This window comes from Salvelinus fontinalis, chromosome 29 (assembly GCF_029448725.1).
Source record: "Salvelinus fontinalis isolate EN_2023a chromosome 29, ASM2944872v1, whole genome shotgun sequence".
In the NCBI taxonomy this organism is placed as follows: domain Eukaryota; kingdom Metazoa; phylum Chordata; class Actinopteri; order Salmoniformes; family Salmonidae; genus Salvelinus; species Salvelinus fontinalis.
Window position 1 is genome coordinate 27830545 of NC_074693.1, and position 22813 is coordinate 27853357.

The window sequence follows — 22813 nt, forward strand, 5'->3', positions numbered from 1 at the left end:
GACACCCCTACACCACTCACCCTGCAGACACCCCTACACCACTCACCCTGCAGACACCCCTACACCACTCACCCTGCAGACACCCCTACACCACCCACCCTGCAGACACCCCTACACCACTCACCCTGCAGACACCCCTACACCACCCACCCTGCAGACACCCCTACACCACCCACCCTGCAGACACCCCTACACCACCCACCCTGCAGACACCCCTACACCACTCACCCTGCAGACACCCCTACACCACCCACCCTGCAGACACCCCTACACCACCCACCCTGCAGACACCCCTACACCACCCACACCTACACCACCCACCCTGCAGACACCCCTACACCACCCACCCTGCAGACACCCCTACACCACCCACACCTACACCACCCACCCTGCAGACACCCCTACACCACTCACCCTGCAGACACCCCTACACCACCCACACCGCAGACACCTACACCACCCACATCATAGACACCTACACCACCCACCCTGCAGACACCTACACCACCCACCCTGCAGACACCCCTACACCACTCACCCTGCAGACACCCCTACACCACTCACCCTGCAGACACCCCTACACCACCCACGCCACAGACACCCCTACACCGCAGACACCTACACCACCCACATCATAGACACCTACACCATAGACACCTACACCACCCATCCCTACACCACATACACATACACCATAGACACCTACACCACCCAGGATGGGAAGGAGGGTGGAGGAGAGAAGAGAGAGGAGGGTGGAGGAGAGAAGAGAGAGGAGGGTGGAGGAGAGAAGAGAGAGGAGGGTGGAGGAGAGAAGAGAGAGGAGGGTGGAGGAGAGAAGAGAGAGGAGGGTGGAGGAGAGAAGAGAGAGGAGGGTGGAGGAGAGAAGAGAGAGGGAGGGAGGGTGGAGAGAAGAGAGAGGGAGGGAGGGTGGAGGAGAGAAGAGAGAGGAGGGTGGAGGAGAGAAGAGAGAGGGAGGGAGAGATGAGAGGGAAGGAGGGGGGAGAAGGAGAGAAAAAAGACAGAGGGGGTAAGTCTACCTATTATTTCTCCATCTCCTCCTCCCACTGCATCTCTCTACACCTCCTCCCAAAACTCACACAACGTGAGGCATTAAATGGTGTTTTCTAACAACGCTCCATCTTCTCCCTACGACTGTACTGCCTAGCTATAATAATACACCGCTGGTGTGGGAGAGTGAGGCAAGGAGGGCCTGTTGACCGGTCTGGTATGACCTGTCCTGCAGAGGCTGTATCATTAGGACGGAGAGAGGACAGGATAGAATCTTAGTGAGAGAAACACACACACACAGATTTGGACCAGAGAACACACACGTACAAACACCCTCACAGTGTAAGAAATAGATTTCCACTGAACACGGGGAGATCAAATGACTCATTATAATTGGTGTGCAAGTGCTGGGGAGCAACCCAACAGACAGACTAACAAACATTTAAATATACCTAAATATACTTCTAGTGCAGTAGGCCAATGGTGGTGATCAAGATGACTACTTTATTGACACTCTTATCAGCGTTGGCTGTGTGTGTTGAACTAGAAGCAGGGATCTGAGGGGGTGAGCCTCAGCACGGCATGCCATCAGGTTACCGTGGTAATGAAATAGGTCAATATATTCGTTGTGGCACAGCGAGGAGGCGTCTCCAGCGCCGGTGTGTCACTGAGCGTGCTCAGTAGGGGGGCGGATAATCAGAAACCAGGTTGCGTTGCTGCATGGGTACGCCACAAACAAATGATCGAGGGAGGGAGATGAAGCGAGGAGAAGGAAGAGAAGAGAGAAGACTAGGAGAACATAAGCAGGCATCCCCAGGAGACGGCATGCCCAGGAGACGGCATCCCCAGGAGACGGCCTCCCCAGGAGACGGCCTCCCCAGGAGACGGCCTCCCCAGGAGACGGCCTCCCCAGGAGACGGCATCCCCAGGAGACGGCATGCCCAGGAGACGGCCTCCCCAGGAGACGGCCTCCCCAGGAGACGGCCTGCCCAGGAGACGGCATGCCCAGGAGACGGCCTCCCCAGGAGACGGCCTCCCCAGGAGACGGCCTCCCCAGGAGACGGCATCCCCAGGAGACGGCATCCCCAGGAGACGGCATCCCCAGGAGACGGCATCCCCAGGAGACGGCATCCCCAGGAGACGGCATCCCCAGGAGACGGCATCCCCAGGAGACGGGATCCCCAGGAGACATCTAAAGACACTTCTTGGAAAGGTGAACAAGTGGAAAAGAAGATGAGGAAATTAAGTCAATGGGTGGAGACATCCACCAAGAGAAGAAATAGACGAAGAAGGAGTGAGAGGACCACCAAGAGAAGAAGACGATGTAGAGAGAGGACCACCAAGAGAAGAAGACGATGTAGAGAGAGGACCACCAAGAGAAGAAGACGATGTAGTGAGAGGACCACCAAGAGAAGAAGACGATGTAGAGAGAGGACCACCAAGAGAAGAAGACGATGTAGAGAGAGGACCACCAAGAGAAGAAGACGATGTAGAGAGAGGACCACCAAGAGAAGAAGACGATGTAGAGAGAGGACCACCAAGAGAAGAAGACGATGTAGAGAGAGGACCACCAAGAGAAGAAGACGATGTAGAGAGAGGACCACCAAGAGAAGAAGACGATGTAGAGAGAGGACAACCAAGAGAAGAAGACGATGTAGAGAGAGGACCACCAAGAGAAGACGACGATGTAGAGAGAGGACCACCAAGAGAAGACGACGATGTAGAGAGAGGACCACCAAGAGAAGAAGACGATGTAGAGAGAGGACCACCAAGAGAAGAAGACGATGTAGAGAGAGGACCACCAAGAGAAGACGATGTAGAGAGAGGACCACCAAGAGAAGAAGACGATGTAGAGAGAGAGGACCACCAAGAGAAGAAGATGTAGAGAGGGCCACCAAGAGACGAATTAGATGTACAGAGTCACTACCATATTAATCACCACCCCCCTCATCTTACTGTTTCCCTCTACTCATCACTTTCTTTGCTCTCCTTCCCTACCCCATCTCTCTCCTTCCCTAACCACCCCCCTCTCGCCTTCACTAACCACACCTCTCTCTCCATCCCCATCCCCCTCACTCTCTCTCATCTCTCTCCTTCCCCATCCCCCCCTCTCTCCATCCCCATCCCCCCCTCTCTCCATCCCCATCCCCCCCTCTCTCCATCCCCATCCCCCCTCTCTCCATCCCCATCCCCCCTCTCTCCATCCCCATCCCCCCCTCTCTCCATCCCCATCCCCCTCACTATCCCCCTCTCTCTCCTTCCCTATCCCCCTCTCTCTCCTTCCCTATCCCCCTCTCTCTCCTTCCCTATCCCCCTCTCTCTCCTTCCCTATCCCCCTCTCTCTCCTTCCCTATCCCCCTCTCTCTCCATCCCTATCCCCCTCCATCACTCCCTCCATCCCTATCCCCCTCCATCACTCACTCCCTCCCTCCCTCCATCACTCCCTCCCTCCATCACTCCCTCCCTCCATCACTCCCTCCCTCCATCACTCCCTCCCTCCATCACTCCCTCCCTCCATCACTCCCTCCCTCCATCACTCCCTCCCTCCATCACTCACTCCCTCCATCACTCACTCCCTCCATCACTCACTCCCTCCATCACTCACTCCCTCCATCACTCACTCCCTCCATCACTCACTCCCTCCATCACTCACTCCCTCCATCACTCACTCCCTCCATCACTCACTCCCTCCATCACTCACTCCCTCCATCACTCACTCCCTCCATCACTCACTCCCTCCATCACTCACTCCCTCCATCACTCACTCCCTCCATCACTCACTCCCTCCATCACTCACTCCCTCCATCACTCACTCCCTCCATCACTCCCTCCCTCCATCACTCCCTCCATCACTCCCTCCATCACTCCCTCCATCACTCCCTCCATCACTCCCTCCATCACTCCCTCCATTCTGGCTAATTGGCATATCGGAGGCGCAGACATCAAAAGACCCCTGCTATCTATCACTGTGCTAGCTGGCAGAAAAGGAAGAACAGAAGCAAAGACTGAAGAGAGGAATATTAAAGAGAAAGAGCCGACAAACGCTTCAAAGTAGAGAAATTACAGCCAGAATCTCACACTTCAGGGAAAAGAGTGATACGGGTTTCCAGAAGCACCACCACACTTCAACACACTAACTATATAACATACTGTTGCTCAGAGAGCAGAGACCGAGAACGAGAAAACAAACACGCTATGAAGAGGAAGAGAGACCGAGAACGACACCGACCGAGAGAACAAGAGGGACCGAGAACGAGAAAACAAACAAGCTATGAAGAGAGACCGAGAGAGACGCCGGCCGAGAGAGAGACGACGGCCGAGAGAGACATAGCGAGACAGACAGAGAGACAGAGAGAAAATAGAGAGAAAGATCAGGGAGGCCGGCCAGGAGACGTGTGCAGCCTGAGGGCGCCTGGCATTCCATCAGCGCTGAGCTCAGCCAACGCACCCGTGAGGTCATCACCTTGCCACCCTGCCTGCAGCACCAAGCGGTGTGTGTGTGTGTGTGTGTGGACAGCAGAGAAGGAAAAGGGTCAGGGGCCAGAGTGGGCTGACGGTGGCATTGTTTCACTGGGCCGAGTAACGAGGGACAGGAAGAGGAGGAGGACGAGGAGAAGGGAAGTGCAGATGGCGCTGCTGCAGTGCCCCAGAAGCGAGGGATGAGGGGTGTGATGGGGGGTCATTTGTGAGATTGTTGTTATTGACCTTGAGCAGTATTGGAGTGATGGGTAGAGGTGAGAGGTCAACCTACAGTGCCTACAGAAAGTATTCATACCCCTTAACTTGTTCCACAATTTGCTGTGATACAGCCTGCATTCAAAATGGATTGAATAAATGTTCTCTCACCCATCTACTCACAATAACCCAGAATGACAAAGTGAAAACATGTTTTTAGAAAGGTACTAAATGTATTGAAAATGAAATATAGAAATCGAATTTACATAAGTATTCACGCCCCTGGGTCAATGCTTTGTAGAAGCACCTTTCTTAGGGATTACAGCTGTTAGTCTTCTGGGTAAATATCTAAGAGCTTTCCACACCTGGATTGTGTAACATTTGTCAAAATGGTTGTTGATCATTGCTCGACAACCATCAGGTCTTGCCGTAGGTTTTCAAGCAGATTTGAATCAAAACTTAAATATGTAATAACTTATTGGTAAGCAACTCCAGTGTAGATAATGTTTTGGGTTATTGTCCTGCTGAAAAGTGAATTTATCTCCCAGTGTCTGGTGGGAAATAAACTGAACCAGGTTTTCCTCTAGGATTTTGCCTGTGCTTTGCTCCATTCAGTTTATTTTTATCCTGAAACTCCCCAGTCCTTGCCAATTACAAGCATACCCATAACATGATGCAGCCACTAGAATATCCTTGAAAATATGGTGGCACTCAGTAACGTGTTGTATTGGATTTTTCCCAAACATAACTTTTTAGTCAGGACAAAAAGTGAATTGCTTTTCCACTTTTGCCACTATTATTTTAGTGCCTTGTTGCAAACAGGATGCAAATTATGGAATAATTATATTCTGTACAGGCTTCCTTCTTTTCACTAAGTCAATTAGGTTAGTATTGTGGAGTAACTACAATGTTGTTGATCCATCCTCAGTTCATCTAGCCATATATTTATATGTACATATTCTATATATATATATATATTTCTTAGGTAGTTGTTGTGAAATTGTTAGATTACTTGTTAGATATTACTGCACGGTCGGAAAGACAAGTACAAGCATTTCGCTACACTCGCGCTAACATCTGCTAACCATGTGTATGTGACCAATGATTTGATTTGATCACAGCCATTCAACTCGGTAACTGTTAAAGTCACCATTAGCTTCATGGTGAAATCCCTGAGTGGTTTCCTTCCTCTCCGGCAACTGAGTTAGGAAGGACGCCTGTATCTTTGTAGTGACTGGGTGTATTGATACACCATCCAAAGTGTAATTCATATAGTCAAGGTCTGCAATTATTTGATTTAACCAATCTAACAACAGGGGCACTTTCATGTGAAGCATTGGAAAACCTCCCTGGTCTTTGTGGATGAATCTGTGCTTGAAATTCACTGCTCGACTGACGGACCTTACAGATAATTGTATGTGTGGGGTACAGAGATGAGGTAGTTATTCAAAAGTCATGTTAAACACTATTATTGAACACATAGTGAGTCCATGCAACTTATCATGTGACTTGTTAAGCAAATGTTTACTCCTGAACTTATTTAGGCTTGCCTTAAAGGGGATGAATACTTATTGACTCAAGACATTTCAGTTATTCATTTTTAACACACACACACACACACACACACACACACACACACACACACACACACACACACACACACACACACACAGAGTTGGAGCTATTGAAAGGGCAGTGTGTTTACAGTCAGATATCAGAAAAGGTTATCCGACATCAAATGGGGCAACAGTGTCTCAGCCAATCACACGGAGGGACCAGAGGCATGCTAACGAATCACAGACTGACAGCAGACCTTAACCACTCTACAGGTGAAAGCTGATGGGACAGTTGACAACCTTGACATTTCACCAACTCGGACAACCTGAGAGCGGGTGTGTGTGTGTTTGAGTGTACGTGGAGGACTAGGTGCACGTGTCTAAGAGTGAGCCTAGAACGTGTATTCTGATTGCATCGCAGCTGAAGGTCAGTTAGCTGTCATGATGAATATGGAGCAGCAGGTTCAGGGACACAGGAACAAGGTGACAGGAGAATCTGGACAGGTGAGTGGGTAGTGTGTGTGTCTGTGTGTGACACTAATGACAGTGCTCTGTGCCAGGACACCAGGTGGCTAGTCACAGGGCATCTGTAACCCCTCCCCTTCTCTTCCTCCTATCCTCCCCATCCATATCTATTCCTCCTCCTCCCCATCCATATCTATTCCTCCTCCTCCCCATCCCCATCCATTCCTCCTCCTCCCCATCCCCATCCATTCCTCCTCCTCCCCATCCCCATCCATTCCTCCTCCTCCCCATCCCCATCCATTCCTCCTCCTCCCCATCCCCATCCATTCCTCCTCCTCCCCATCCCCATCCATTCCTCCTCCTCCCCATCCCCATCCATTCCTCCTCCTCCCCATCCCCATCCATTCCTCCTCCTCCCCATCCCCATCCATTCCTCCTCCTCCCCATCCCCATCCATTCCTCCTCCTCCCCATCCCCATCCATTCCTCCTCCTCCCCATCCCCATCCATTCCTCCTCCTCCCCATCCCTATCCATTCCTCCTCCTCCCCATCCCCATCCATTCCTCCTCCTCCCCATCCCCATCCATTCCTCCTCCTCCCCATCCCCATCCATTCCTCCTCCTCCCCATCCCCATCCATTCCTCCTCCTCCCCATCCATTCCTCCTCCTCCCCATCCATTCCTCCTCCTCCCCATCCATTCCTCCTCCTCCCCATCCATTCCTCCTCCTCCTCCCCATCCCCATCCATTCCTCCTCCTCCTCCCCATCCCCATCCATTCCTCCTCCTCCCCATCCCCATCCATTCCTCCCCATCCCCATCCATTCCTCCCCATCCCCATCCATTCCTCCCCATCCCCATCCATTCCTCCCCATCCCCATCCATTCCTCCCCATCCCCATCCATTCCTCCCCATCCCCATCCATTCCTCCCCATCCCCATCCATTCCTCCTCCTCCCCATCCATTCCTCCTCCTCCCCATCCATTCCTCCTCCTCCCCATCCCCATCCATTCCTCCTCCTCCCCATCCCCATCCATTCCTCCTCCTCCCCATCCCCATCCATTCCTCCTCCTCCCCATCCCCATCCATTCCTCCTCCTCCCCATCCCCATCCATTCCTCCTCCTCCTCCCCATCCCCATCCATTCCTCCTCCTCCTCCCCATCCCCATCCATTCCTCCTCCTCCCCATCCCCATCCATTCCTCCTCCTCCCCATCCCCATCCATTCCTCCTCCTCCCCATCCCCATCCATTCCTCCCCATCCCCATCCATTCCTCCTCCTCCTCCCCATCCATTCCTCCTCCTCCTCCCCATCCATTCCTCCTCCTCCTCCCCATCCATTCCTCCTCCTCCTCCCCATCCATTCCTCCTCCTCCTCCCCATCCATTCCTCCTCCTCCTCCTCCCCATCCATTCCTCCTCCTCCTCCTCCCCATCCATTCCTCCTCCTCCTCCTCCCCATCCATTCCTCCTCCTCCTCCTCCCCATCCATTCCTCCTCCTCCTCCCCATCCATTCCTCCTCCTCCTCCCCATCCATTCCTCCTCCTCCTCCCCATCCATTCCTCCTCCTCCTCCCCATCCATTCCTCCTCCTCCTCCCCATCCATTCCTCCTCCTCCTCCCCATCCATTCCTCCTCCTCCTCCCCATCCATTCCTCCTCCTCCTCCCCATCCATTCCTCCTCCCCATCCATTCCTCCTCCCCATCCATTCCTCCTCCCCATCCATTCCTCCTCCCCATCCATTCCTCCTCCCCATCCATTCCTCCTCCCCATCCATTCCTCCTCCCCATCCATTCCTCCTCCCCATCCATTCCTCCTCCCCATCCATTCCTCCTCCCCATCCATTCCTCCTCCCCATCCATTCCTCCTCCCCATCCATTCCTCCTCCCCATCCATTCCTCCTCCTCCCCATCCATTCCTCCTCCCCATCCATTCCTCCTCCTCCTCCCCATCCATTCCTCCTCCTCCTCCCCATCCATTCCTCCTCCTCCTCCCCATCCATTCCTCCTCCTCCTCCCCATCCATTCCTCCTCCTCCTCCCCATCCATTCCTCCTCCTCCTCCCCATCCATTCCTCCTCCTCCCCATCCATTCCTCCTCCTCCCCATCCATTCCTCCTCCCCTTTCTCCTCAAAACCCCAAACCATTTTACCCAGTGTCTCAGAATGAGACAAGGCCAAAACAACACACACCAGCCCTTGTACCCAACATCATTTGTGTGTTCTTACCTTTTGAGGCTGTGGGATGGATGGAATGGACATGGAGGAATGGACATGGAGGAAAGAGAGAGAGAGAGAGAGAGAGAGAGAGAGAGAGAGAGAGAGAGAGAGAGAGAGAGAGAGAGAGAGAGAGAGAGAGAGAGAGAGAGAGAGAGAGAGAGAAAGAGGGAGGGAGAGATGGAGAGAGAGATGGAGCAGGAGAAAAATCCATCATTAGTAAGTCAACTTTACTGAGACAAGTGCACTGCTGTCAGGCAGGGACACATGAGCCACAGGACACTCAAGCCTGCATAAACACACGTGCACGGGGTGACACACAGGCCTGCATAAACACACGTGCATGGGGTGACACACAGGCCTGCATAAACACACGTGCATGGGGTGACACTCACTCTTGGTCTGGGAGAAGGCCATGGTGAGTTTGGCGAAGAGCTCGTTGTTCTCATAGCGATCCTCTTTGGTCTTAGTCCAGAAACTGTTTTCAGACAGATCCTCATATCCAATCTGTTACACACAGAGAGAGAGAGAGAGGGGAGAGAGAGAGATAAATGCCTCACGAATCCTTTCATCAACCTCTCTGTGCAATTTAGCAAAATAACATTCATCCATAAATCCAGCAATCAAGTGGGAGAAGGACAGAGAAAGAGCAGCAGGGCCAGGGAGCTGAAAGAGAGGGTGGAGAGAGACACGGAGGAGGAGGAGAGAAGGACAGAGAAAGAGCAGGAGGACCGGGACGCTGAAAGAGAGGATGGAGAGAGACACGGAGGAGGAGAAGAGAAGGACAGAGAAAGAGCAGGAGGACCGGGACGCTGAAAGAGAGGATGGAGAGAGACACGGAGGAGGAGGAGAGAAGGGCAGAGAAAGAGCAGCAGGGCCAGGGAGATGAAAGAGAGGATGAGAGAGACACAGAGGAGGAGGAGAGAAGGACAGAGAAAGAGCAGGAGGACCGGGACGCTGAAAGAGAGGATGGAGAGAGACACAGAGGAGGAGGAGAGAAGGACAGAGAAAGAGCAGGAGGACCGGGACGCTGAAAGAGAGGATGAGAGAGACACGGAGGAGGAGGAGAGAAGGACAGAGAAAGAGCAGGAGGACCGGGATGCTGAAAGAGAGGATGGAGAGAGACAGAGGAGGAGGAGAGAAGGACAGAGAAAGAGCAGGAGGACCGGGATGCTGAAAGAGAGGATGGAGAGAGACACGGAGGAGGAGGAGAGAAGGACAGACAAGAGCAGGAAGACGAGGACGCTGAAAGAGAGGATGGAGAGAGACACGGAGGAGGAGGAGAGAAGGACAGAGAAAGAGCAGGAGGACCAGCACACTGAAAGAGAGGATGGAGAGAGACACGGAGAAGGAGGAGAGAAGGACAGACAAGAGCAGGAAGACGAGGACGCTGAAAGAGAGGATGGAGAGACAAACGGAGGAGGAGAGGAGCAAGCTAGTCATTTCCCTCCTCCTCATTCTCCTTCAGAGAGAGAGCGAGGATTCCATTCCCCCCTTTATCCTCCTCGTCTCCCTCCCCCCCTTTATCCTCTCCTCCTCTCCCCCTTCATCCTCCTCTCATTTTTCTAGCTACATTGCTCATTTTCTTCTCTCTCTCTTCCAACAATCACCACCTCATAATAAACTGCCTTCTGAGAGCGAGAACCAGCGAGACAGAGCGAGAGCGCGAAAACCAGCGAGACAGAGCGAGAGAGCGAAAACCAGCGAGACAGAGCGAGAGAGCGAAAACCAGCGAGACAGAGCGAGAGAGCGAGAACCAGCGAGACAGAGCGAGAGAGCGAGAACCAGCGAGACAGAGCGAGAGAGCGAGAACCAGCGAGACAGAGCGAGAGAGCGAGAACCAGCGAGACAGAGCGAGAGAGCGAGAACCAGCGAGACAGAGCGAGAGAGCGAAAACCAGCGAGACAGAGCGAGAGAGCGAAAACCAGCGAGACAGAGCGAGAGAGCGAAAACCAGCGAGACAGAGCGAGAGAGCGAAAACCAGCGAGACAGAGCGAGAGAGCGAAAACCAGCGAGACAGAGCGAGAGAGCGAAAACCAGCGAGACAGAGCGAGAGAGCGAAAACCAGCGAGACAGAGCGAGAGAGCGAAAACCAGCGAGACAGAGCGAGAGAGCGAAAACCAGCGAGACAGAGCGAGAGAGCGAAAACCAGCGAGACAGAGCGAGAGAGCGAAAACCAGCGAGACAGAGCGAGAGAGCGAAAACCAGCGAGACAGAGCGAGAGAGCGAAAACCAGCGAGACAGAGCGAGAGAGCGAAAACCAGCGAGACAGAGCGAGAGAGCGAAAACCAGCGAGACAGAGCGAGAGAGCGAAAACCAGCGAGACAGAGCGAGAGAGCGAAAACCAGCGAGACAGAGCGAGAGAGCGAAAACCAGCGAGACAGAGCGAGAGAGCGAAAACCAGCGAGACAGAGCGAGAGAGCGAAAACCAGCGAGACAGAGCGAGAGAGCGAAAACCAGCGAGACAGAGCGAGAGAGCGAAAACCAGCGAGACAGAGCGAGAGAGCGAAAACCAGCGAGACAGAGCGAGAGAGCGAAAACCAGCGAGACAGAGCGAGAGAGCGAAAACCAGCGAGACAGAGCGAGAGAGCGAAAACCAGCGAGACAGAGCGAGAGAGCGAGAACCAGCGAGACAGAGCGAGAGAGCGAGAACCAGCGAGACAGAGCGAGAGAGCGAGAACCAGCGAGACAGAGCGAGAGAGCGAGAACCAGCGAGACAGAGCGAGAGAGCGAGAACCAGCGAGACAGAGCGAGAACCAGCGAGACAGAGCGAGACAGAGCGAGAACCAGCGAGACAGAGCGAGAGAGCGAGAACCAGCGAGACAGAGCGAGAGAGCGAGAACCAGCGAGACAGAGCGAGAGAGCGAGAACCAGCGAGACAGAGCGAGAGAGCGAGAACCAGCGAGACAGAGCGAGAGAGCGAGAACCAGCGAGACAGAGCGAGAGAGCGAAAACCAGCGAGACAGAGCGAGAGAGCGAAAACCAGCGAGACAGAGCGAGAGAGCGAAAACCAGCGAGACAGAGCGAGAGAGCGAAAACCAGCGAGACAGAGCGAGAGAGCGAAAACCAGCGAGACAGAGCGAGAGAGCGAAAACCAGCGAGACAGAGCGAGAGAGCGAAAACCAGCGAGACAGAGCGAGAGAGCGAAAACCAGCGAGACAGAGCGAGAGAGCGAAAACCAGCGAGACAGAGCGAGAGAGCGAAAACCAGCGAGACAGAGCGAGAGAGCGAAAACCAGCGAGACAGAGCGAGAGAGCGAAAACCAGCGAGACAGAGCGAGAGAGCGAAAACCAGCGAGACAGAGCGAGAGAGCGAAAACCAGCGAGACAGAGCGAGAGAGCGAAAACCAGCGAGACAGAGCGAGAGAGCGAAAACCAGCGAGACAGAGCGAGAGAGCGAAAACCAGCGAGACAGAGCGAGAGAGCGAAAACCAGCGAGACAGAGCGAGAGAGCGAAAACCAGCGAGACAGAGCGAGAGAGCGAAAACCAGCGAGACAGAGCGAGAGAGCGAAAACCAGCGAGACAGAGCGAGAGAGCGAAAACCAGCGAGACAGAGCGAGAGAGCGAAAACCAGCGAGACAGAGCGAGAGAGCGAGAACCAGCGAGACAGAGCGAGAGAGCGAGAACCAGCGAGACAGAGCGAGAGAGCGAGAACCAGCGAGACAGAGCGAGAGAGCGAGAACCAGCGAGACAGAGCGAGAGAGCGAGAACCAGCGAGACAGAGCGAGAGAGCGAGAACCAGCGAGACAGAGCGAGAACCAGCGAGACAGAGCGAGACAGAGCGAGAACCAGCGAGACAGAGCGAGAGAGCGAGAACCAGCGAGACAGAGCGAGAGAGCGAGAACCAGCGAGACAGAGCGAGAGAGCGAGAACCAGCGAGACAGAGCGAGAACCAGCGAGACAGAGCGAGAGAGCGAGAACCAGCGAGACAGAGCGAGAGAGCGAGAACCAGCGAGACAGAGCGAGAGAGCGAGAACCAGCGAGACAGAGCGAGAGAGCGAGAACCAGCGAGACAGAGCGAGAGAGCGAGAACCAGCGAGACAGAGCGAGAGAGCGAGAACCAGCGAGACAGAGCGAGAGAGCGAGAACCAGCGAGACAGAGCGAGAGAGCGAGAACCAGCGAGACAGAGCGAGAGAGCGAGAACCAGCGAGACAGAGCGAGAGAGCGAGAACCAGCGAGACAGAGCGAGAGAGCGAGAACCAGCGAGACAGAGCGAGAGAGCGAGAACCAGCGAGACAGAGCGAGAGAGCGAGAACCAGCGAGACAGAGCGAGAGAGCGAGAACCAGCGAGACAGAGCGAGAGAGCGAGAACCAGCGAGACAGAGCGAGAGAGCGAGAACCAGCGAGACAGAGCGAGAGAGCGAGAACCAGCGAGACAGAGCGAGAGAGCGAGAACCAGCGAGACAGAGCGAGAGAGCGAGAACCAGCGAGACAGAGCGAGAGAGCGAGAACCAGCGAGACAGAGCGAGAGAGCGAGAACCAGCGAGACAGAGCGAGAGAGCGAGAACCAGCGAGACAGAGCGAGAGAGCGAGAACCAGCGAGACAGAGCGAGAGAGCGAGAACCAGCGAGACAGAGCGAGAGAGCGAGAACCAGCGAGACAGAGCGAGAGAGCGAGAACCAGCGAGACAGAGCGAGAGAGCGAGAACCAGCGAGACAGAGCGAGAGAGCGAGAACCAGCGAGACAGAGCGAGAGAGCGAGAACCAGCGAGACAGAGCGAGAGAGCGAGAACCAGCGAGACAGAGCGAGAGAGAGAGAACCAGCGAGACAGAGCGAGAGAGAGAGAACCAGCGAGACAGAGCGAGAGAGAGAGAACCAGCGAGACAGAGCGAGAGAGAGAGAACCAGCGAGACAGAGCGAGAGAGAGAGAACCAGCGAGACAGAGCGAGAGAGAGAGAACCAGCGAGACAGAGCGAGAGAGAGAGAACCAGCGAGACAGAGCGAGAGAGCGAGAACCAGCGAGACAGAGCGAGAGAGCGAAAACCAGCGAGACAGAGCGAGAGAGCGAAAACCAGCGAGACAGAGCGAGAGAGAGAGAACCAGCGAGACAGAGCGAGAGAGAGAGAACCAGCGAGACAGAGCGAGAGAGAGAGAACCAGCGAGACAGAGCGAGAGAGAACCAGCGAGACAGAGCGAGAGAGAGAGAACCAGCGAGACAGAGCGAGAGAGAGAGAACCAGCGAGACAGAGCGAGAGAGAGAGAACCAGCGAGACAGAGCGAGAGAGAGAGAACCAGCGAGACAGAGCGAGAGAGAGAGAACCAGCGAGACAGAGCGAGAGAGAGAGAACCAGCGAGACAGAGCGAGAGAGAGAGAACCAGCGAGACAGAGCGAGAGAGAGAGAACCAGCGAGACAGAGCGAGAGAGAGAGAACCAGCGAGACAGAGCGAGAGAGAGAGAACCAGCGAGACAGAGCGAGAGAGAGAGAACCAGCGAGACAGAGCGAGAGAGAGAGAACCAGCGAGACAGAGCGAGAGAGAGAGAACCAGCGAGACAGAGCGAGAGAGAGAGAACCAGCGAGACAGAGCGAGAGAGAGAGAACCAGCGAGACAGAGCGAGAGAGAGAGAACCAGCGAGACAGAGCGAGAGAGAGAGAACCAGCGAGACAGAGCGAGAGAGAGAGAACCAGCGAGACAGAGCGAGAGAGAGAGAACCAGCGAGACAGAGCGAGAGAGAGAGAACCAGCGAGACAGAGCGAGAGAGACAGAACCAGCAAGAGAGAGAGAACCAGCGAGAGAGAGCGAGAGAGAGAGAGAACCAGCGAGACAGAGCGAGAGAGAGAGAGAACCAGCGAGACAGAGCGAGAGAGAGAGAAAACCAGCGAGACAGAGCGAGAGAGAGAGAGAGAACCAGCGAGACAGAGCGAGAGAGAGAGAGAACCAGCGAGACAGAGCGAGAGAGAGAGAGAACCAGCGAGACAGAGCGAGAGAGAGAGAGAACCAGCGAGACAGAGCGAGAGAGAGAGAGAGAACCAGCGAGACAGAGCGAGAGAGAGAGAGAGAACCAGCGAGACAGAGCGAGAGAGAGAGAGAACCAGCGAGACAGAGCGAGAGAGAGAGAGAACCAGCGAGACAGAGCGAGAGAGAGAGAGAACCAGCGAGACAGAGCGAGAGAGAGAGAGAACCAGCGAGACAGAGCGAGAGAGAGAGAGAACCAGCGAGACAGAGCGAGAGAGAGAGAGACAGAGCGAGAGAGAGAGAGAACCAGCGAGACAGAGCGAGAGAGAGAGAGAACCAGCGAGACAGAGCGAGAGAGAGAGAGAACCAGCGAGAGAGAGCGAGAGAGAGAACCAGCGAGAGAGAACCAGCGAGACAGAGCGAGAGAGAGAACCAGCGAGACAGAGCGAGAGAGAGAGAGAACCAGCGAGACAGAGCGAGAGAGAGAGAGAGAACCAGCGAGACAGAGCGAGAGAGAGAGAGACAGAGCGAGAGAGAGAACCAGCGAGACAGAGCGAGAGAGAGAGAGAACCAGCGAGACAGAGCGAGAACCAGCGAGACAGAGCGAGAGAGAGAGAGAACCAGCGAGACAGAGCGAGAGAGAGAACCAGCGAGAGAGAACCAGCGAGACAGAGCGAGAGAGAGAACCAGCGAGACAGAGCGAGAGAGAGAGAGAACCAGCGAGACAGAGCGAGAGAGAGAGAGAGAACCAGCGAGACAGAGCGAGAGAGAGAGAGACAGAGCGAGAGAGAGAACCAGCGAGACAGAGCGAGAGAGAGAGAGAGAACCAGCGAGACAGAGCGAGAACCAGCGAGACAGAGCGAGAGAGAGAGAGAACCAGCGAGACAGAGCGAGAGAGAGAGCGAACCAGCGAGACAGAGCGAGAGAGAGAGAGAACCAGCGAGACAGAGCGAGAGAGAGAGAGAACCAGCGAGACAGAGCGAGAGAGAGAGAGAACCAGCGAGACAGAGCGAGAGAGAGAGAGAACCAGCGAGACAGAGCGAGAGAGAGAGAGAACCAGCGAGACAGAGCGAGAGAGAGAGAGAACCAGCGAGACAGAGCGAGAGAGAGAGAGAACCAGCGAGACAGAGCGAGAGAGAGAGAGAACCAGCGAGACAGAGCGAGAGAGAGAGAGCACCAGCGAGACAGAGCGAGAGAGAGAGAGCACCAGCGAGACAGAGCGAGAGAGAGAGAGAACCAGCGAGACAGAGCGAGAGAGAGAGAGAACCAGCGAGACAGAGCGAGAGAGAGAGAGAACCAGCGAGACAGAGCGAGAGAGAGAGAGAACCAGCGAGACAGAGCGAGAGAGAGAGAGAACCAGCGAGACAGAGCGAGAGAGAGAGAGAACCAGCGAGACAGAGCGAGAGAGAGAGAGAACCAGCGAGACAGAGCGAGAGAGAACCAGCGAGACAGAGCGAGAGAGAACCAGCGAGACAGAGCGAGAGAGAACCAGCGAGACAGAGCGAGAGAGAACCAGCGAGACAGAGCGAGAGAGAACCAGCGAGACAGAGCGAGAGAGAACCAGCGAGACAGAGCGAGAGAGAACCAGCGAGACAGAGCGAGAGAGAGAGAGAACCAGCGAGACAGAGCGAGAGAGAGAGAGAACCAGCGAGACAGAGCGAGAGAGAGAGAGAACCAGCGAGACAGAGCGAGAGAGAACCAGCGAGACAGAGCGAGAGAGAACCAGCGAGACAGAGCGAGAGAGAACCAGCGAGACAGAGCGAGAGAGAACCAGCGAGACAGAGCGAGAGAGAACCAGCGAGACAGAGCGAGAGAGAACCAGCGAGACAGAGCGAGAGAGAACCAGCGAGACAGAGCGAGAGAGAGAGAGAACCAGCGAGACAGAGCGAGAGAGAGAGAGAACCAGCGAGACAGAGCGAGAGAGAGAGAGAACCAGCGAGACAGAGCGAGAGAGAGAGAGAACCAGCGAGACAGAGCGAGAGAGAGAGAGAACCAGCGAGACAGAGCGAGAGAGAGAGAGAACCAGCGAGACAGAGCGAGAGAGAGAGAGAACCAGCGAGACAGAGCGAGAGAGAGAGAGAACCAGCGAGACAGAGCGAGAGAGAGAGAGAACCAGCGAGACAGAGCGAGAGAGAGAGAGAACCAGCGAGACAGAGCGAGAGAGAGAGAGAACCAGCGAGACAGAGCGAGAGAGAGAGAACCAGCGAGACAGAGCGAGAGAGAGAGAGAACCAGCGAGACAGAGCGAGAGAGAGAGAGAACCAGCGAGACAGAGCGAGAGAGAGAGAGAACCAGCGAGACAGAGCGAGAGAGAACCAGCGAGACAGAGCGAGAGAGAGCGAGAGAGAACCAGCGAGACAGAGCGAGAGAGAGCGAGAGAGAACCAGCGAGACAGAGCGAGAGAGAACCAGCGAGACAGAGCGAGAGAGAGCGAGAGAGAACCAGCGAGACAGAGCGAGAGAGAGCGAGAGAGAACCAGCGAGACAGAGCGAGAGAGAGAGAGAACCAGCGAGACAGAGCGAGAGAGAGAGAGAACCAGCGAGACAGAGCGAGAGAGAGAGAGAACCAGCGAGACAGAGCGAGAGAGAGAGAGACAGAGCGAGACAGAGCGAGAGAGAGAGAGACAGAGCGAGAGAGAGAGAGACAGAGCGAGAGAGAGAGAGAGAGAGAGACAGAGCGAGAGAGAGAGAGAACCAGCGAGACAGAGCGAGAGAGAGAGAGAACCAGCGAGACAGAGCGAGAGAGAGAGAGAACCAGCGAGACAGAGCGAGAGAGAGAGAGAACCAGCGAGACAGAGCGAGAGAGAGAGAGAACCAGCGAGACAGAGCGAGAGAGAGAGAGAACCAGCGAGACAGAGCGAGAGAGAGAGAGAGAACCAGCGAGACAGAGCGAGAGAGAGAGAGAACCAGCGAGACAGAGCGAGAGCGAGAGAGAACCAGCGAGACAGAGCGAGAGAGAGAGAGAACCAGCGAGACAGAGCGAGAGAGAGAGAGAACCAGCGAGACAGAGCGAGAGAGAGAGAGAACCAGCGAGACAGAGCGAGAGAGAGAGAGAACCAGCGAGACAGAGCGAGAGAGAGAGAGAACCAGCGAGACAGAGCGAGAGAGAGAGAGAACCAGCGAGACAGAGCGAGAGAGAACCAGCGAGACAGAGCGAGAGAGAACCAGCGAGACAGAGCGAGAGAGAACCAGCGAGACAGAGCGAGAGAGAGAGAGAACCAGCGAGACAGAGCGAGAGAGAGAGAGAACCAGCGAGACAGAGCGAGAGAGAGAGAGAACCAGCGAGACAGAGCGAGAGAGAGAGAGAACCAGCGAGACAGAGCGAGAGAGAGAGAGAACCAGCGAGACAGAGCGAGAGAGAGAGAGAACCAGCGAGACAGAGCGAGAGAGAGAGAGAACCAGCGAGACAGAGCGAGAGAGAGAGAGAACCAGCGAGACAGAGCGAGAGAGAGAGAGAACCAGCGAGACAGAGCGAGAGAGAGAGAGAACCAGCGAGACAGAGCGAGAGAGAGAGAGAACCAGCGAGACAGAGCGAGAGAGAGAGAGAACCAGCGAGACAGAGCGAGAGAGAGAGAGAACCAGCGAGACAGAGCGAGAGAGAGAGAGAACCAGCGAGACAGAGCGAGAGAGAGAGAGAACCAGCGAGACAGAGCGAGAGAGAGAGAGAACCAGCGAGACAGAGCGAGAGAGAGAGAGAACCAGCGAGACAGAGCGAGAGAGAGAGAGAACCAGCGAGACAGAGCGAGAGAGAGAGAGAACCAGCGAGACAGAGCGAGAGAGAGAGAGAACCAGCGAGACAGAGCGAGAGAGAGAGAGAACCAGCGAGACAGAGCGAGAGAGAGAGAGAACCAGCGAGACAGAGAACCAGCGAGACAGAGCGAGAGAGAACCAGCGAGACAGAGCGAGAGAGAACCAGCGAGACAGAGCGAGAGAGAACCAGCGAGACAGAGCGAGAGAGAACCAGCGAGACAGAGCGAGAGAGAGAGAGAACCAGCGAGACAGAGAGAGAGAGAACCAGCGAGAGAGAGAGAGAGAGAACCAGCGAGAGAGAGAGAGAGAGAACCAGCGAGACAGAGCGAGAGAGAACCAGCGAGACAGAGCGAGAGAGAGAGAGAACCAGCGAGACAGAGCGAGAGAGAGAGAGAACCAGCGAGACAGAGCGAGAGAGAGAGAGAACCAGCGAGAGAGAGAGAGAACCAGCGAGACAGAGCGAGAGAGAGAGAGAACCAGCGAGACAGAGCGAGAGAGAACCAGCGAGACAGAGCGAGAGAGAGAGAACCAGCGAGAGAGAGAGAACCAGCGAGAGAGAGAGAGATATACTGTATACTGGCAATACGTGCAGCATTAAAATTGGCAAGAAAAGAACAGAATTCTTTAACCAGGGGCGGGGCCTTCGTCAGGGTTGTAATCTGAGCCCTGCACTCTTCAATATTTACATCAACGAATTGGCCACTATTCTAGATAAATCCTCAGCCCCTGGTGTTAGTCTCCATAATTCAGAGGTTAAATGCCTACTCTTCGCAGATGACCTATGCCTGTTGTCACCCACAGCACATGGCCTACAGCAGAGCCTGGATCTGCTAGAGCAGTACTGCCAGACCTGGGCCCTGGCAGTAAACCCCAAAAAGACTAAAATAATGATTTTCCAGAGAAGATCCAGATCTCAGGGAATTAGACCAAAGTTCTCAATTGGTACAAAATATATAGAGTACTGCACACACTACAATTACTTAGGTTTAAAAATAAGCTCAACTGGACACCTTAATGAGGCAGTGAATGAACTGAGAGAGAAAGCACGCAGGGCATTCTACGCAATTAAAAAGCAAATTCAAATTGAAATACCTATTAAAATCTGGCTAAAACTAATTGAATATGTCATTGAACCAATTGCACTTTATGGCAGCGAGGTGTGGGGTCCACTTGCAAAACAAGATTTCATCAAATGGGACAAACATCCCATTGAAACCCTGCATGCAGAGTTCTGTAAGATTCTCCTACATGTCCAGAGGAAAACTACAAACAATGCATGCAGGGCAGAATTAGGCAAATATCCACTAATAATAAAAACTCAAAAAAGAGCAATTAAGTTTTGGAAACATCTAAAATACAGTGACCCCCTCTCATATCACTACCAAGCCCTGCAATACCAAGAGCTGAGCAAAGAAAAGAGTCCCCTCATCCAGCTGGTCCTGGGGCTGAGTTCACAAACCTGTTCTACTAACACACTGAAGCCTCAGGACCAGAACATCCAATCAATCAGAATAAACCAAATTACAACACAGTCAAAACAAAACTACATTGCTTATTGGGAAACACAAGCACAAGCACAGAGCAAAATGCAGTGCTATCTGGCCCTAAATCGACAGTACACCATGGCTAACTATTTGACTATGGTTACTGATCAAAACCTTAGAAAAACCTTGACAAAGTACAGGCTCAGTGAGCACAGCCTTGCCATTGAGAAGGGTAAACACAGGAAAACCTGGCTCCCTGTAGAGGAAAGGCTGTGCAACCACTGCACAACAGCAGAACTTGAGACGGAGCTGCATTTCCTGACAAAATGTCAAAAATATAAAACAATTAGAGAGTGTCATTTCCCCAAATTTGAAACTCTTATTCAAGGTTTCAAAGACCTCTCTGATGAGGATAGGCTACCCGTCCTGTTGGGGGAGGACGCAGAGAGCTGTGGGTTGGCAGCGCACTACATTGCTGCCTGCCATAAGTTGAGGGACAGTGTCTGACAGACCAATCAACCTGCACATGTACTCTACTGTATGTTTATTGTTATTGTTGAATGTATGGTTATTTTGACACTTAGTTATTGTTGTTACTGTTGTCCCGTTGACCATTTTGATTCTCATTTTTATATTGTAAATAAGCTTTGGCAATATGTACATTGTTACGTCATGCCAATAAAGCAAATTGAATTGAATTGAATTGAGAGAGAGAACCAGCGAGAGAGAGAGAGAGAGAACCAGCAAGACAGAGCGAGAGAGAGAGAGAACCAGCGAGACAGAGCAAGAGAGAGAGAACCAGCGAGACAGAGCGAGAGAGAGAGAGAACCAGCGAGACAGAGCGAGAGAGAGAGAGAACCAGCGAGACAGAGCGAGAGAGAGAACCAGCGAGACAGAGCGAGAGAGAGAGAGAACCAGCGAGACAGAGCGAGAGAGAGAGAGAACCAGCGAGACAGAGAACCAGCGAGACAGAGCGAGAGAGAACCAGCGAGACAGAGCGAGAGAGAACCAGCGAGACAGAGCGAGAGAGAACCAGCGAGACAGAGCGAGAGAGAGAGAGAACCAGCGAGACAGAGAGAGAGAGAACCAGCGAGAGAGAGAGAGAGAGAACCAGCGAGAGAGAGAGAGAGAGAACCAGCGAGACAGAGCGAGAGAGAACCAGCGAGACAGAGCGAGAGAGAGAGAGAACCAGCGAGACAGAGCGAGAGAGAGAGAGAACCAGCGAGACAGAGCGAGAGAGAGAGAGAACCAGCGAGAGAGAGAGAGAACCAGCGAGACAGAGCGAGAGAGAGAGAGAACCAGCGAGACAGAGCGAGAGAGAACCAGCGAGACAGAGCGAGAGAGAACCAGCGAGACAGAGCGAGAGAGAACCAGCGAGACAGAGCGAGAGAGAGAGAGAACCAGCGAGACAGAGAGAGAACCAGGGAGACAGAGAGAGAACCAGCGAGACAGAGCGAGAGAGAACCAGCGAGACAGAGCGAGAGAGAACCAGCGAGACAGAGCGAGAGAGAACCAGCGAGACAGAGCGAGAGAGAACCAGCGAGACAGAGCGAGAGAGAACCAGCGAGACAGAGCGAGAGAGAACCAGCGAGACAGAGCGAGAGAGAACCAGCGAGACAGAGCGAGAGAGAACCAGCGAGACAGAGCGAGAGAGAACCAGCGAGACAGAGCGAGAGAGAACCAGCGAGACAGAGCGAGAGAGAACCAGCGAGACAGAGCGAGAGAGAACCAGCGAGACAGAGCGAGAGAGAACCAGCGAGACAGAGCGAGAGAGAACCAGCGAGACAGAGCGAGAGAGAACCAGCGAGACAGAGCGAGAGAGAACCAGCGAGACAGAGCGAGAGAGAACCAGCGAGACAGAGCGAGAGAGAACCAGCGAGACAGAGCGAGAGAGAACCAGCGAGACAGAGCGAGAGAGAACCAGCGAGACAGAGCGAGAGAGAACCAGCGAGACAGAGCGAGAGAGAACCAGCGAGACAGAGCGAGAGAGAACCAGCGAGACAGAGCGAGAGAGAACCAGCGAGACAGAGCGAGAGAGAACCAGCGAGACAGAGCGAGAGAGAACCAGCGAGACAGAGCGAGAGAGAACCAGCGAGACAGAGCGAGAGAGAACCAGCGAGACAGAGCGAGAGAGAACCAGCGAGACAGAGCGAGAGAGAACCAGCGAGACAGAGCGAGAGAGAACCAGCGAGACAGAGCGAGAGAGAGAGAATCAGCGAGAGAGAGAGAACCAGCGAGAGAGAGAGAACCAGCGAGAGAGAGAGAACCAGCGAGACAGAGAGAGAGAGAACCAGCGAGACAGAGAGAGAGAGAACCAGCGAGACAGAGAGAGAGAGAACCAGCGAGACAGAGAGAGAGAGAACCAGCGAGACAGAGCGAGAGAGAGAGAACCAGCGAGAGAGAGAGAACCAGCGAGAGAGAGAGAACCAGCGAGACAGAGAGAGAGAGAACCAGCGAGACAGAGAGAGAGAGAACCAGCGAGACAGAGAGAGAGAGAACCAGCGAGACAGAGAGAGAGAGAACCAGCGAGACAGAGCGAGAGAGAGAGAGAGAACCAGCGAGACAGAGCGAGAGAGAGAGAGAACCAGCGAGACAGAGCGAGAGAGAGAGAGAACCAGCGAGACAGAGCGAGAGAGAGAGAGAACCAGCGAGACAGAGCGAGAGAGAGAGAGAACCAGCGAGACAGAGCGAGAGAGAGAGAGAACCAGCGAGACAGAGCGAGAGAGAGAGAGAACCAGCGAGACAGAGCGAGAGCGAGAGAGAACCAGC

The 22813-nt window shown here is 54.2% G+C and overlaps 1 protein-coding gene across 1 annotated transcript in view; it reads right to left on the reverse strand.

Annotated features, from left to right (window-relative positions):
- LOC129827767 (protein diaphanous homolog 1-like) overlaps positions 1-22813 on the reverse strand; it is a 177541-nt gene that overhangs the window by 88274 nt on the left and 66454 nt on the right. The window contains exon 14 of the mRNA XM_055888929.1: positions 9312-9423. Coding sequence (XP_055744904.1) covers positions 9312-9423 — 112 coding nt within the window. The remainder of the gene's footprint in view (positions 1-9311; positions 9424-22813) is intronic.